The sequence below is a fragment of the Gigantopelta aegis genome, chromosome 3 (genome assembly GCF_016097555.1).
Source record: "Gigantopelta aegis isolate Gae_Host chromosome 3, Gae_host_genome, whole genome shotgun sequence".
Lineage (NCBI taxonomy): Eukaryota > Metazoa > Mollusca > Gastropoda > Neomphalida > Peltospiridae > Gigantopelta > Gigantopelta aegis.
This window is the reverse complement of record NC_054701.1, coordinates 40,195,269-40,213,130: the sequence shown is the minus strand read 5'-3', so window position 1 is coordinate 40,213,130 and position 17,862 is coordinate 40,195,269. Positions and strand designations below refer to the sequence as shown.

At 39.2% G+C, this 17,862-nt stretch overlaps 1 protein-coding gene across 1 annotated transcript; it reads right to left on the bottom strand.

The window, feature by feature from the left end:
• Window positions 1-633: 633 nt before the first annotated feature.
• LOC121368642 (neuronal acetylcholine receptor subunit alpha-10-like) lies at window positions 634-1,878 on the bottom strand. Its single transcript, XM_041493381.1, has one exon. The coding sequence runs from the start codon at window positions 1,876-1,878 to the stop codon at window positions 634-636; it is 1,245 nt and encodes a 414-aa protein (XP_041349315.1).
• Between the last annotated feature and the right edge of the window lie 15,984 nt (window positions 1,879-17,862).

Below are 17,862 nucleotides of genomic sequence, written 5' to 3'. Positions count from 1 at the left end.
ATTTCTTTCTTTCTTTCTTTCTTTCCAAGTAACTAAAATATTTCCAATTCTATACCGATGTATGACAATGTTTCATCTTGTTTAAGTAGCCCCCTCTTCTAAATACAACAACTTTTGTTTTGTTATAATTAGCCTTTAGTGGAATAATGAATTAATGTATTTAACATTCTGTAATTCAGATGCACTTTCAGAAAAAAGTACTGTGTTGTCAGACAAAGTAGACAAAGCTCATATGACTGGTCACAAATGCCACACAGTTCCATTTCAAGATCGTCAAGAAGAGAGAAAACAGTAGAGGTGAAAGAGCAACACAAAATAGTATGATACATTTAACCTGACCATATTTGACATAGACTTAATAACATTTATAAGCTTGCCATTCCGGCAGCTTTTTGTCAGATTAAACCAGTGTCTCGTTGGTAACACTATCGAAAGTCTTACTGTGGTCTATGTAAGCACACTGTAATATTTTGTTTTTACTTAATGTGTTCATTATTAAGGTATGTTAACATGCTCCCTATAAAACTACAATTACCCTTGCCCACTTTGTACCCACAACAGGAGGTCTCGCGAAGTACTTCAATTGTTCTCTTGCCTGGTCTTTATTTGAACATCATAAAGCGACATCATCCTCTACAAAAAAATCAAAATGAATGTTACACCTAGGGCCATCGCGACGCTCATTACAAAATACACACAGAACAGTATAGTATTACAGTTGACAACCTTCGCCGAGCAGCACTGGTAGTCCGGCATGAAGTATCCGAAAGGACAAATCACTGATTTCGTGTTCTCGCCTTGTATTAGTGTCTCCTGGTTGGTAGCTGGTCTCACGTCATTGGAATCTGACGACACAATGGCTTTCTTGCTTTCATTTCTATGCTGAATATCGGACTTAAGCTTGTTCTCATTTGCATGATAGCATTTTAGAATAATCGTGGTGATGATGATGGATAGACCACTAAGAATCAGTTGGAGTACAACAAAAGCACTGAGGATGGATGTGGATGTGGATGTGTTTGGAATATCACGGGATATGCTTCCCAAAAGAACAGCATGCGTCAGAAAAAGAGTCGTTGAAAGACCGATTTTTTCACCAGATTCAGGCGGCAGTACGAAAACAAATGCGCTTAAACTGGATGTTATGCAGATTGGCAGGACGACATTCAAGACGTAAAACAGTCTCCTTCTTCGCAGAAAAAGTCTGAAATGTGCTATTGAGAAATTATCCAATGTTCTAATCTTGGTTTCAACAGATGCATTAGTAATTTCCCATTGGTTATTTTCCTTGTACGCTGCCAGAATCACCTTGTTGCTTAGCTTGTGCAGAATTAGCTTATCAGAGCCATAGTGCCAGCTTCCATATTCTAGCAGACAAACCTGTGAATCAAATGGATACATTGTCACGTCGAACCGACACATGCTTTCTATAAACAGACCGGGCTCCCAGATTATGAGGCCGTCATTCATAATTTTCAGATTCATGTCTCCGTTAGCTATAGAACCCCGTTCAGCTATTGAATTGTAAAGGTGCAGATCTGGTTTCCAGATCATTTTAGCTGGCAGAATTGTACTGGTACATCCGCTGTAAAGACTAACATTCCACGTGAGTCGAAAATCCATCCACTGTACTTGAAGCCAGCCCAAAGCGGTTAAGCTTTCTTTACTCTCGTCTAGTTTAATGATGAATTGTAAACCCAGCTGAAGCGTCACGTTTAGAACCGAGTCCTGTGGTATTACTAGACTGGAATAGTTCTCTAACAGTAGTCGATGCAGCTTCTCTTCACTAGAAAGCGTACGACTGGAGACGCAACTCGGGGTGGATAAAAACCATAGAATAGAAACATTCCAGAAGACACGAAGATACTGAAACTGCATTATTCTAGAAAGTGTCGGCACATACAAAAAGCAGTAGTTATCATACGTTGGAGCCTGTAGCTGTCTGACAGATTAGTTGTATGACATGCATATTGAAACATTTCGTTTTCTGTGTTTGTTAGTTACGATGGCAACAAATGAAAGATTGTTCTCGGTTTTTGTTTAACAAACACTCGATAGAGGGTTTAAATAAAACAGTAATATCCATTTGACTAGAAAAGAATATCAACATATATTTGCCAATGGTGCAAGCTATTAAATTGTAAATGGTAAATGTCTTATTTATCAATGTTGTCATACTGTGCCAATATTGACGTCAAATCAACCCATTATGGAAATGAATTATGAATCTGTTTATAGTCATAGGCGGTGCTGAATGAGTGCCATCCTCCTGAGTAATGATGAAATACGATGGACCAACGTTGTAGTTATTTGCACTATCGCGCTTTGTATTCAAAAGAAATACACCGTTTTCAAATGTTTTGGTTATTCAGTTCTTCCGGATTTCACGATCTTTGGAAACACAGATGTTAAACAAAGTATACACGGGTGGGTCCATGTCTCTTGTGAGTGATTTTCTTCTCTCTTTTTTTTAAGAGAGAGAGAGAGAGAGAGAGAGAGAGAGAGAGAGAGAGAGAGAGAGAGAGAGAGAGAGAGAGAGAGAGAGAGAGAGAGAGAGGGGGGGGGGGGGGTACTTTTAAGTGGGCACCTGCAGTGTGTTAAAGTACTCTAACATGCATTAACTCTGAGAAACTCTCAACTTACCAACATATTATAGGCCAGATTGAAAAGCATTAATTGATTATATACATTTGTTACATACTGGCTTTTCTGATGACTACAGAATATTCCAGAAATGTATATATGGTTGGAAAATACAGGGTACCTAAATACATTTTTGCTGTTGTCAAATGCGGTTTCTAAAAACTAGTTTTGTTGGGATTTTGTTTGCTTGTTTGTTTGTTTGTTTGTTTGTTGCTATTGTTTTCTCTGTCGCTGTTGTTCCCTACTGACAAAACAACATACCAGGAGTTCACATGTCAGTTGTACGACCAATTCAACCTCAAGCACTTTGTCAATTAATTACAAGAAATTCTTACACTGACGGACCCAAGTGGGCGGGGGGGGGGGGGGGGGGGGGGGGGGGGGGGGGGGGGGGGGGGGGGGGGGTGGGGGGGGGGGGGGGGGGGGGGGGCATGGGGGTGTCGCATAGGTCCCACGGCTCCCCACCCGTTAAGACTTGTTTAAATATAAATTCCTCATCCAGAATATACCAGACTAAATTGTCCTGAAAACGCGCCATGAACATATTTATTTCAAAATTGTCTGCTGCTGAGCAATATCTTACTTCCTTTGGAAGCCCGATTCATTCGTCTTGGGAACATAGATGTCCATAAATCTCGTCGGTTCTGTTTCATTTATATTGTAATACATTACTCGCCTGTAATTACTCGGTTAGTGACAGATAGCTTCCACTAATTTCCACTATTAATTATATACTTATCATTAATTTCTACCAGTGGTCTAGACACTGACGGTGGAGATGAATGAATGAATGAATGAATGTTTAGCGACACCCCAGCACGAAAAATACATCGGCTATTGGACGTCAATCTAAGGTAATGCAAATAAATAAAGTGATGATCAACATCAATATAAAAATTCAAGATTTAAATAAAAACAGTGTAAAGAACTGTGCAAAAATACAAATATCACAGATAGATACTGACTTTTACTCAAAATTTCAATTTTATCAATTGTACTGTATTGGCCATTCTCAAAGAGAATGTTACACCCCTGCATCACGGTGAGGTTACAGCACGCGCAGGGGACGGTGGAGGTGATGCCTGTGGCATGCTAGGATGTTGTATTATTATTTATTACATACCTATTCAGTCTCATTATAGTGATAAAGACATTTTGAAACCATGTGATAAAATTTATTTTGTATTGCACATATGTACGATCTGGACCAGAACTTTCAAATGGGGATTTCCCTGTTTATTTTTACTGTAGTTACCGCCTTTTATTTACTGACGTCATGTATGATTTAAAAATTGGGTCACATATTATTTGAAACATTACACAAGGCTGCCGCATAGTAAGATTCTTAACGTTAAGTAAATTCATAAAAGGAGTTTTGATCATAGATTTAAGAAAGAGTTGTTATTGCGTTAAATTAAAAACCGATCTTGTAAAACATAAAAGAAGGTATGTAATAAATACAGAACTTCACAAACGTTGTTTTCGCTTCCTATTTATTGCACTCGTTTATTTGCGAAAGAATGTGGTATATATTCTTTCGCAAAATAAACTTGTGTAATAAATAGGAATCGAAAACAACGTGTGAAGTTCTGTATATATGTTGCACCTGATACCAATAGTTATTACACCGTGCGAAAATACGTCTTTTGAGAGGTCATGACCACTGATCACGTGATCAATGGTGTCACAGTGCCTCACGTCTTTGCCTCAACGCTGGCTTCATATATTGCAACTCCTCCCCCACGGTAACACCCATCTTCACGCCAATTGTTTTTCTGTATACTGATTGTCTGCTTTCGATGTTCTTCGGTAAGCTTAGTTTCAGGGTTGTGTCGACATTTGGTGTGATATAGCATTTCAGCTCTCTTGTGAACAGTCCGCGAACAACAACAACTCTTCGTGACTGTTAATTATGCTTTGAGCCGAAAACTAAAACCTCCCAACTATTACGTAGTCGCCCATGAAACCAAACCCTCTTAACTGTCAATTAGCCTTCGCGTAAAACCAACCTTTCGAAACTGTTAAGTAACCCTGGAACAGGAACGGTACTTCACAACTGTTAATTAATTCTCGAACGAAAACTAACACTTCACGACTGTTATAAGTCCGTCTGCGTGAAAAGGGAGTCGATGGATCGGCATATTACTCTATAATGAATAATGTTAAAACTTATATTAAAATATATAACTGAGTTTTAAACCCTTACCAACCCAAAAAACGTTGTGGGTTTTTTTTACTAAAGATTATGTGTAAATAAAAAAGTTTGTTAACAAATTCTCATCAAAGTATATAGATTAACCTCATTTTTAAAGGGACATTCCTGAGTTTGGTGCAATTTTTAAGATGTTATCGACTAACATAGACTTTTTAACGAGTGTAATTACATATCAAATATATTTTTCTGAATAAAAAATATTAGTGGCTGTATATTAAACGTGTTTCTGGTCGTTCTAATACTTGTACTAGGTTAAATTTCACTTTATTTCCTAAAACATTTTTTTGAAATTATTTAAAGACAACATCCAGTTTGAGCGTCTTACAAATATTAATACGACCAGAAACACATTGAATATACAGACACTGATATTCTAAACAAGAAAATATATTTAATATGTAAGTTTAATCGTAGAAATATTTTATTAGTCGGAAACATCTTACAATGCAGCAAACTCAGGAATGTCCCTTTAATACAGGGATGAAGACAAAATGTTAGAACAGCCTCAGCTGAATTGTTATCGAAGTAATCGAGAATGCAGTACACCAAGACTAAAGCTAGGACCGTGCGTGCTAAATGTTGGCTATTCCATCAGTAGTCTTCAAACCTGCATTGTAAAATAAGATTTAGCCTATGCAAATTAATAATAATTTGAAAAGAAACTTTTATATTTACGCTTAATTGTTTTTCAACTAATTTCATTTGAGTTGGTATGGGTTTAAAACTTAATAATATATTTTTGATATGAATTTTAACTTTATTCATTATAGGAAGGAACGAAATAAATGTTTTATTTAACGACACACTCAACACATTTTATTTACGGTTATATGTCGTCGGGCATATGGTTAAGGATCACACAGATATTAAAAGAAAGAAAGAAAGAAGTGTTTTATTTAATGACGCACTCAACACATTTTATTTACGGTTATATCGCGTCAGACATATGGTTCAGGACCACACAGGTTTTGAGAGGAAACCCGCTGTCGCCACTACATGGGCTACTCTTCCGATAGGCAGCAAGGGATCTTTTATTTGCGCTTCCCACAGGCAGGATAGCACAAACCATGGCCTTTGTTGAACCAGTTATGGATCACTGGTCGGTGCAAGTGGTTTACACCTACCCATTGAGCCTTGCGGAGCACTCACTCAGGGTTTGGAGTCGGTATCTGGATTAAAAATCCCATGCCTCGACTGGGATCCGAACCCAGTACCTACCAACCTGTAGACCGATGGCCTGCCACGACGCCACCGAGGCCGGTACACACACACACACACAGATATTAAAGGAGGAAATCCGCTGTCGCCACTTCATGGGTTACTCTTTTTCGATTAGCAGCAAGGGATATGTTATATGCACCATCTCATAGACAGGATAGTACATAATACGGCCTTTGGTGTACCAGTCGTGGTGCACTGACTGAAGCGAGAAATAGCCCAATGGGCCCACCGATGGGGATCGATCCCAAACCGACGACGCATCACGCAAACGCTTTATCACTGAGCTACGTCCCGCCCGTAATCATTACTGCTTCCCTTTTCACGCAAACAAGAACAACACATCCATCTGTGTCACGGGGATCCTATAATACCCGTAACTGAATAAAACACTCTGTATCGGGCAGTCTAATACCCGAGTGGCTCGGCTCTAGGTATAATCAGAGATAAGATCTTATATATATATAGTAATATAGCACGTTTAGTTCACTAGAAAACACAACGAAACACAATACACTTTGGAATCTGTATTAACACTACGCTGACAAATGTACTTGCTGCAGTAGTTAATTAACAACAACAATATAATAACAACCCAGAACTAATCACTTAATTAGTTAATCACTAGGTGTCTAGTTTACACAATATTCTAATCACTTCACCGTGATACAACACGCACACGTGTGATAATTGAGAAACGCTGCTAGGGGAACTTAATTAATAAAGGAATTACAACTCTATTCCTAACTGGTTAATTTTTAACTACTCATTCAGTAACCTTGTAATACAGAATTAATACTGGTACCTATCACAATAAAGGCAATAACCTACAGTTTACCTAGGTCCTCTAGGATGACCGGCTAAGCTTTATATTACCAAATACTCGTATACAAATATTAGAACAGTGAAGCCTACAATTTACTTCGTCAGATTACCGGAGACACTGTCTAAAGAATATTGGTATAATACAGTATTAAAATATTTAAAGTCACATCAATCACATCAACGTTATACAACAGAGCAGAAAAATATATTTACCATGTCCGGACTGAACTTATATAGATCGTTCAGTGGACGACGTCCGTTCCCCTGGATACTTCCAATGTTTCTCCCAGATATATCTAAAATCCTATCTATGTATTCAAAAATCTCAGAGACAGCGAATATCGCCTGGGGGCACAACGCGGTACCTCACCTATCATGTGATATTTCCACAACTCCCAGAGTCGGTATATTTTCTTAGATGGCCAAACTTACTGTCGCCAGTTCGCCAGAAATACCCCGGTCATAAACCGCAGTACCGGAGTTATTACGTAACTACTGGCCACATGGCCTCCACACCTGGTCTGGGTGTGTATTAGGGGGCACGGTCGCGCGGAGGTATTACGTAACCAAGCTGCACACGGCCCTCTAAAACAATTAACATCGCCACAGGCGAAAAGATAAGAGCATGTTCCGACACACACACCCACCTCAAAAAGGATATTTCCTCTACTCTAGGAATAGGGAAATATACTACATTTAAACAAAACAAAATGTGCGTTAACCGACGCATCCGGGCATTTATAACACATAGTAATAAGGTGACTACCAGTAATCACACTGAGTCTCTGAGTCCCTGGTATACAATAAAATATATAAAAACAAAAACAGAAATTAAGAACGTCAACACATTATCACAACGTTCAACTTCGGGACAGGGCACCAGCGATTACATTGGATGTGCCCTTAATATGTTCAATGGTAATTGGAAATTCCTGCAGAAGAAGACTCCACCTCAAAACTCTCTGGTTGGTGGCTTTCATTCTGTGGATGAAGGTAAGCGGATTATGATCAGTAAAGATAACCACTTGATGCAATGCCGATTTCACGTAGATCTGAAAATGCTTCAGAGCTTGTACCATGGCCAAAGCTTCCTTCTCTATAGTGGAATAGTTCACCTGGTCAAACTTTTTGGAGAAGAAACTTACAGGATGGTCCAGTCCATTTTCGTCTTCTTGGAACAGCACAGCTCCAGCTCCCACGTCACTGGCATCCACAGCCAGCTTGAAAGGCATTCGGTAGTCTGGTGCTGTCATCACGGAGACGAGGAGAGCATCTGCTTAAGACGGTTGAACGACTTCTCGCATTCATCTGACCACCGGAACTTCGTTTCCTTCTTTAGCACCGCACGTTTTACAGGTTTTATCCGATAGGCATGCTGTCGCCTCGGTGTAGCGTTGGGTTCCAAGCGCACATCCTGGATTAAGGTATTGGTAACCGTTTGAAAGTCCTGAAACATTGTCTTGTATCAACGTAGTCAACTTTGCTCGCTGGGGGCTGTCAAGGTGCTGTAGATAAGAACTCAAGTCTGCTAGAATCTGGCTGTTGGTTAACTTGATCTCTGCAGTCTTGACGTCATCACAGGAAATTGAGTGACTCTCAATTTGGACAGGTAACACTGGAACTATCGGCAGTCTGTCAAAATAGCCTTTTAGCAAATTGATGTGACAATACCTACTTTTCCTAACCCTATCAGGAGTGTTTATCACATACCCTGTCTCATTAACCCGTTTGTGCACAACATAGGGACCGAAATACCGGTTCTATAATGAACCCCGTTTAATGGGAAGGTACAGCAGCACTTTATCCCCTGGTTTAAATTCCCGACTCCTAGCCTTCCTATCAAACACTGATTTTATTTTGCTCTGAGCATAGCTCAGATGCTTCCTAGCTAGTTCGGTCGCCTGCCACAACCTATCTCTAACTCTCCCTACATAAATCAGCAGGTTTTCGGCATTATCCTTGTCTAACCAACTATCTTTTACCAAGTTGAGAGGGCCTCGGGCTGAATGCCCATAGACCAACTCAAATGGGGTGAATCCTAAGAATTCTTGCTTAGCATCCCGTGCTGCGAACAACACGAAAGGAATTGACTGGTCCCAGTCAGTACCATTGTCGAAACAATGGCAGCGGAGCATACTTTTCATGCTCTGGTGGAAACTTTCTATTGCGCCCTGGCTCTCAGGGTGGAATGCAGCAGAACGAATCTGTCGTATATCTAACATAGACAGTACTTGCTCGATCAACTTGCTCATGAAGTTCGTACCCCGGTCGCTTTGAATTTCACCTGGTAAACCCGTATACGTGAAGTATTTAAGCAGCGCACTAGCTACAACAGATGCAGTAACCTTCCTTAAGGGAATCGCCTCTGGAAAACGCGTAGTTAAGCACATAATTGTTAATAAGAATTGGTTGCCTGAACGCGTTTTTGGTAATGGCCCCACGACATCTATCAATACTTTTCAAAAGGCTTCCCCAACCATGGGAACCTTCTGCAGGGGATAGGGAGGAATTAGCTGATTTGGTTTCCCCACAACCTGTCACACATGAAATGACATACAATGCTTACTGACATCTGCAAACATTCCCTTCCAATAAAACTCTGAGGCAAGTTTACTATGAGTCTTATTCCGCCCTAAGTGGCCAGCAAACACGTCCTCGTGTGCTAACAATAACAATGACGGACGGTACTTAGTGGGCACCACAATTCTACATTTTGTCACACATTCCTCACTATCAGGCACAACCTTCTCCACACTCTTATTCATTAATATTCCCTTGTCCATATAATAACCTGACATCTCATCCTCCATCTCACCCTCAGTTAACAATGTAGTGCGAGCTGCCAACAAATTTGGATCAGCCCCCTGCTCTAGGACTAACTCTTGTCTATTACAAGGTAAGTCCCCTCTATCAAACACAACTGGTTCATTTCCCCTCTGCGGAAGGTCAACAGGTTCCACCACATTTAGTTCATCAGTTGACTTATCTACCATTTTACTGATAACCTCATCCACTCAATTTCATGGCTCACACACGTATCAGACAAATCACAATTTTCCTCTGGGACTCGTGCTACCCTTCTCGCCATAGCCCTAGTCATTACACACGCAGGATATCTAATCTCATCAACCTCACACTCTTCTATTGGTAAAGGGCTGTCTTCAATTAACAATTGGTCCCCTTGCGACTGGCAACACTGACTAGTCAAATCGTTACCCAACAAAACTCCTATGTTTTCAAAAGGCAAGTCCTTCACAACACCCATAATGACTGGTCCCGTCACAAACTTCGAACACAAGAACACGTTATGTAACCGGACAACCATATTTTCTCCAGTAACTGAGGTTAAGGCCAAACTACGCCCTGTATCTGAATTTTCAATACCAGCTAAACACTCGGACGTTATAAGCGACTGGATACACCCTGAATCTCGATAGATTGATATTGCCTTAGGACTCAGCTCTTGTTTTACGTCACAAACCATACCAGTGGACACATACGGGTTTACTTTCTCTGCCATATGACTAACCATTAACTCTCTCGCTAACGGAGCTGACCTCACTAAACCGACCACTTGCGCATTATCGCGTTTCCTTTTAAAACAGTCCCCGACAAGATGGTTATCCTTTTTACAGTAACTGCAATGTGGACGAAAAGTTCGTGCATTGGCTGATAATGCAGGTTTATCCTTACTTTGCCCACCAGGTGCATTCCTTGCCTGACTAGCTGACCAACTAGATGACTCTCCCCGATAGTTACTTTCCCGGGAAAAACCTGGCTGAAATTTCTTCTTATCACCCTGTTGTATAGAACTACCCTGTACTGCCTGAGCTTTGTGTATTAACACGTAGTCATCTGCCACTATGCCTGCCTCCTCTATCTTTTTGACATCACGATCCTCTAAATGAATACGTAAGCTAACTGGTAATCCATTTTTAATGTCCTGTAAGATCAACAATTCCCGTAACTCGGTATATGACCCTACCTGATGAGAAACCACCCATTTATCAAACAGCCCTGCCTTCTTAGCCACGAACTCACTATAAGACTGACCCTGCGTTTCCTTCAACTCGCTATACCGTAAACGATAATCCTCAAGTCGTAACTCATAAACTCTCAACACTGCAGACTTAACTAGGTCGCACTGACTTGCTCGCTCATCACTCATTGAATTATAAGCTACACTAGCCTTCCCCTTAAACTTAGACACGGCTAACAATGTCCACTTAGACTGCGGCCAATTTAGCTGCTTAGCGGCCCGTTCAAAAAGTTGGAAGAACATATCTACCTCCTGGTCGTCAAATACAGGCACTGATCTATAAGCCTCCGACATGTTAAACCCATTTCCTGCCTCACGTCTAACTACTTCAGTATTCAACTTTTAACTCATGTTCCACTTTTAATTTTGCTAACTGGAATTCTCTATCCCTCTCTCTCTCTCTCTCTCTCTCTCTCTCTCTCTCTCTCTCTCTCTCTCTCTCTCTCTCTCTCTCTCTCTCTCTCTCTCTCTCTCTCTCTCTCTCTCTCTCTCTCTCTCTCTCTCTCTCTCTCTCTCTCTCTCTTCTCTATCTAATGCACGTTCTTCTCTTTCGTACTCAAGCTTTTTAAAAGCTAACTGTTGTTCCATACTCAAGTCATTTATTTCTATCTCTGGAACAATCTCACTTTCTTCCATAACAGGAGTATCACCAAACACTTCCTGGATAATAATTGTCCTTATATCTCCTAATGTTTTAGCTGATGTTAAATCAATTTCCCGCTCACTTGCGATTTCAACTAACTCGGCTTTACGCGCTCGCTTTATCTCCACTACACTGAGCGTATCAGGCAAATTCTTATCCATGTTTAGATATGACGCACTTAAAACAAATTTCTAGTGAACAATGTTGCTACTTCTAGTTAATTGTAAAAATAATTTATAAAGCCCCCATTTACAAACAATACTTTTTAAATATGCATGTCCCGTTTCAGATCCGGGACGAGCACCCCAAATTTTACTCCTGTCACGGGGATCCTATAATACCCGTAACTGAATAAAACACGATTATCCAAATATCTCTCCTAACTGTATATCTATTAGATCTCTCTGCATCGGGCAGTCTAATACCCGAGTGGCTCGGCTCTAGGTATAATCAGAGATAAGATCTTATATATATATATATATAAATATATATATATATATATATATATATATATATATATATATATATATATATATATATATATATATATAGTAATATAGCACGTTTAGTTCACTAGAAAACACAACAAAACACAATACACTTTGGAATCTGTAATAACACTACGCTGACAAATGTACTTGCCGCAGTAGTTAATTAACAACAACAATATAATAACAACCCAGAACTAATCACTTAATTAGTTAATCACTAGGTGTCTAGTTTACACAATATTCTAATCACTTCACCGTGATACAACACGCACACGTGTGATAATTGAGAAACGCTGCCAGGGGAACTTAATTAATAAAGGAATTACAACTCTATTCCTAACTGGTTAATTTTTAATTAACCCTTAACTACTCATTCAGTAACCTTGTAATACAGAATTAATACTGGTACCTATCACAATAAAGACAATAACCTACAGTTTACCTAGGTCCTCTAGGATGACCGGCTAAGCTTTATATTACCAAATACTCGTATAAAAATATTAGAACAGTGAAGCCTACAATTTACTTCGTCAGATTACCGGAGACACTGTCTAAAGAATATTGGTATAAATACAGTATTAAAATATTTAAAGTCACATCAATCACATCGAGGTTATACAACAGAGCAGAAAAATATATTTACCACGTCCGGACTGAACTTATATAGATCGTTCAGTGGACGACGTCCGTTCCCCTGGATACTTCCATTGTTTCTCCTCGATATATCTAAAATCCTATCTATTTATTCAAAAATCTCAGAGACAGCGAATATCGCCTGGGGGCACAACGCGGTACCTCACCTATCATGTGATATTTCCACAACTCCCAGAGTCGGTATATTTTCTTAGATGGCCAGACTTACTGTCGCCAGTTCGCCAGAAATACCCCGGTCATAAACCGCACTACCGGAGTTATTACGTAACTACTGGCCACATGGCCTCCACACCTGGTCTGGGTGTGTGTTAGGGGGCACGGTCGCGCGGAGGTATTACGTAACCAAGCTGCACACGGCCCTCTAAAACAATTAACATCGCCACAGGCGAAAAGATAAGAGCATGTTCCGTCACAATCTGTTAGGTCAAATTCTGTTATCTTGAATTCTCAGGTGACATTGAAGTGGTGGATCCAGTGGCGGGAAATCAAGGAAGGTTACAACGAGGCTGTGAAGCTAGCGGATTGAGAAGGGGTGGGTGCGTAGTATTTTTTTTTTGCATTTTGTATATTTGTATTATTGATCACCGTCCATGTCCAACTATGTATTAAAACTAATTTCAATCTGTGCTGTCGTGTAAGTCAGTCCCCTGCGCGTGCTGTAACCTCACCGTGGCCAAATATTTTTTTAGGAAATAAAATGAAAATTAACCTAGTACAAATATTAGAACGATCATAGACACGTTTAATACACAGCCACTAATATTCTAAACAAGAAAATATTTTATTAGTCGATAACATCTTAAAACATTGCAACAAACTCAGGAATGTCCCTTTAAAACTTTATTTGACGTGTCTATATATATACATATATGACCATATTTAAACCTTTAAACACAATATTACATAGAAATATATTTTCAATGTTTTGAATTTCGCTTAGTGCACAGTGAACCTCACCGAGAACACTGACGGGAGATGCGTGGGACTTCATATTCTCGCCCACTGGACTGAATTAGCCAGCTTTTGCACGGTGCTAGATAAATCTGTATAGCACCCCGATGCTAGATTAATAGAATCTATCACCGTTGTGAGATATAGATAAGGCAATTCCAACCCAAGGGACAAAATGTTTTTTTTTTGTGAGGGCCGAGGTTTACGGAGGCCCTTATAAAATCATTTTGTCCCGAGGGATTGATTCTTTTTCTTTGCCATTTAAAATTCAGTTAGAAAACATTAATTTTGTAAGTGACGGGGTTTTTTTTTTATTATTGTAGAACGATTCGTAAACATTTTACCTACAAACTCATTTAATCATAGGCGGGGGAAAATATAGTTTAAAATATTAATTTATTTGAATATTTTTCAAACAATGATACAACGTGAAATGGCAAACAGAATTCTGAAAACCATTAGTTATGACGTCACGCGTAAGTAGAAATCGTCCAGCACCGAGGTGCTAGACCGATTTTTCTTGCTCACTGGACAGGGTTATCCAGCTTTAGCACGGTGCTAGAAAAATCTGTCTGACCTTAGGGCTAGATAAATTTGTCTGACCCGAGGGCTAGATGATTTCTACATACGCATAACGTCATAACTCATGTTTTACGACGATTGACGTCATAACTCATGGTTTTCAAAATTCTGTATGCCATTTCATGTTGTATCATTATTTTAAAAATATTTAAACAAATTAATATTTTATTGTTATGTTGTTGCATTTTTATGTCTTTGCCTAAGCTGGACTATATTTTTCAGCGTATGATTAAATGAGTTTCATTGTTTGTAGGTGAAATGTTTACGAATCGTTCAACAATAAACAAACCGTACGTAGCTTACAAAATTAATGTTTTGTTACTGTAATTAAATGGGCAAGAAAAAGAATCAATCACCGTTGCGAGGTATAGATAAGGCAATAAAATGTTTTTGCAAGGGCTGAGGTTTAACATTTTGTCCCTCGGGTTGGATTTACCTTACCTATACCTCACAACGGTGATAGATTCTATTAGTCTTAAAATCAATGTCTAAATCAATCGAAAATAACTCAAATAAAACAATTGTAAAAATTTACTTTTTCCCTGATGCAGTCTTCGAATACAGCAGTCACTCTAAATAGGTCAAAGCCAAAGGCGGACATGCACTTGCCCAAACATACCGAGGTCAGGCTATAACTCACACTAAGGTCACGAAGTACGACACGCACCTACCTACGTATGCTAAGGTCAGGCTATAACACACAACGTACAAAACACACCTTTCCAAGTATACTAAGGTCAGACTTTGAATCACACCAAGGGCACGGTCATGTAAAGGTAGGTCATGACCCCATAGAGGCCCACTTACAACTAGCACTAATTCCAACATTGTTGTTTTTTTCTTGGGGGGGGGGGGGGGGTCATTGGTCATTTGTCAGTCTCTTTTGTGTTGTCTTTTTGTTTTGTTTCATTGGATAGTTAATCTTCATTGCTATGTCTAAGGTCAGGTCTGCGATACGTTTTACGTGAGTTCTGGGTGAAGTATTTCACTTGTTCTCTGAACAATATAAAACGACATCTTCTACTGAAAAATCAAAACGAATGTTACACCTAGGGTCATCGCGACGCTCATTAGAAAATACATACAGAACAGTACAGTGTTACAGTTGACAACATTCGGTGAGCAGCATTGGTAGTCAGACATAGAGTAACTGAAAGGAGAAACCACTGATTTCGTGTTCTCACCGTGACGTGTTTGCCCTTTATTGTTAGGTGGTATGACGTCTTTGGAATCTGATGACACGGTGGATTCCTTGCTTTGACTTGCATTCTGAATGTCTGACTTAAGCTTGTTCTCATTTGGATGATAGCATTTTAGAATAATCGTGGTGACGATGATGGATAGACCACTAAGAATCAGTTGAAATACAACAAACGCACTCAGGATGGACATGGATGTGGATGTGTTTGGAATGTTACGGGATATGCTTCCCAAAAGAACAGCATGCGTCAGAAAAAGAGTCGTTGAAAGACCGAATTTTTCACCAGATTCAGCCGGCAGTACGAAAACAAATGCGCTTAAACTGGATGTTACCAAGATGGGTAGGACGACATTCAAGATGTAAAACAGTCTTCTTCTTCGTAGAAAAATTCTGAAATATCCCATTGAAAAACGGCCGAATGTTCCAGTCCTTGTTTCGGTCGATACATTAGTAATTTCCCATTGGTTATTTTTGTCAAACAATGCCAGAATCATCTTGTGTGGCATGTGCAGAATTAGCTTGTCAGAGCCATAGTGCCAGCTTCCGAATTCCAACACACAAACCTGTGAATCAAATGGATACATTGTCACGTCGAACCTACACATGCTCTTTATAAATAGACCGGGCTCCCAGAGTATGAGGCCGTCATTCATAATTTTCAGATTCATGTCTCCGTTGGCTATAGAACCCCGTTCAGCTACTGTGTTGTAAAGGTACAGATCTGGTTTCCAGATCATTTTAGCTGGCAGTATTGGACTGGTACATCCGCTGTAAAGACTAACATTTCACGTGAGTCGAAAATCCATCCACTGTACTTGAAGCCAGCCCAAAGCGGTTAAGCTTTCTTTACTCTCGTCTAGTTTAATGATGTATTCTAAACCCAGCTGAAGCGTCACATTTAGAACTGGGTTTATCGAGTCGTGTGGTATTGCTAGATTGGAATAGTTCTCTAACAGTAGTCGATGCAGCTTCTCTTCACTAGAAGGCGTACAACCTATGACGCAATTCAGAGTGGATAAAAACCATAGAATAGAAATATTCCAGAAAACATGAACAAGATATTAAAACTGCATTATTCTAGTAAGCGTTGGAGCACACAAAAACCTGTTTTTATCATATATACTGGAATCATTAACAGTCTGACAGATTAGTTATATGACATGCATATTGCAACGTTTTGTTTTCCTTGTTTGTCAGTTACGATGGCAACAAATGAAATGTGGTTGGAATTTTGTTTAACTAAAGCTCGAGAGAGGGTTTAAATAAAATAGTAATATTTGTTTGAGTAGAAAAGAATATCAAAATACACTTGCCAGTGTACCAAGTTATTAAATGCAGGGCTTCTAGAATTTTATAAAAATTCACTAGCCATGGGATCAGTGATTTAAAAAAATGTTCTAACCATGATTAAAAATGCACTAGCCCTACTTTAACTAAATACAATTTTACTAATACTATTAGTAATAGTAATAATCAGATGTAACCTAAAGAGGGAGATAGAGCTTAAAACCCCTTACAAATAAAGACTTAAATGCAGCATTTGACAAGGGTTTTTTCCACTAGCCATCGGGCTAGTTATAGTAGTTATTTACTAGCCCAACAATGAATATCACTAGCCATGGGAGTGGGGCAACCTAATCTAGCAGCCCTGTTAAATGGTAAATGGTCTTATTTTATCAATGCAGTACTGTCCCAATATTGACGTGAAACCAACCCATTATGCGATTACATTATATATTTGTTTGCAGTCATAGTCAGTGCTAATAGAGTGTGATCCTCTAGATTAATGCTCAAACACAATGGCCAATATTATGCCTGCCTCTGAACAAAGCAAACCAACATTGTAGATATTTGCACTATCGGCCTTCGTATTCAAAAGCAAATACACTGTTTTTATATGATTTGATTATTTACTTCTTAATTCGTGATTTTTGGTTATATACACTTACTAAAAACTGCCTTTTCGGAAGACTTCAGACATGGAGAAGGAGTTTTTGTCACTGATACCCTCCCTTGGATTTGGACTGGTATATGCTAGAAATTATAGGGGTGATAATTTAGTTTTTGTTATTGGTGTTGTTAAGTTTTATTTTGTTTGTTTTGTTTTAAAAACGTGCTTTATTTTGATTTTTGGTTTATCAATTTAAAAAATAAAACATTGCAGGAGGTCTGGTTTTGCACCTGATAATTTTACTATTTGCTCTTAGTCTTCAAGAAAAGAAAGCAAATAACATAGCTTTCAATGTTGATCAATAAGAGGAATAAAAATGTGGCTGAAGTAGGGTTTTTTCTCACAATCTCCAGACCAAGTCTGCACATTACTATACTGTTGGTTACCAAGATAGCTCAACATTCAACTGTGTGCTGTCTTAAAGTTACCTCATAGATGGTTTAATTCAC

Excerpts from the sequence above, each read along its gene's own strand:
- LOC121368642 (XM_041493381.1), bottom strand. The coding sequence starts at position 1,878 with ATGCAGTTTCAGTATCTTCGTGTCTTCTGGAATGTTTCTATTCTATGG.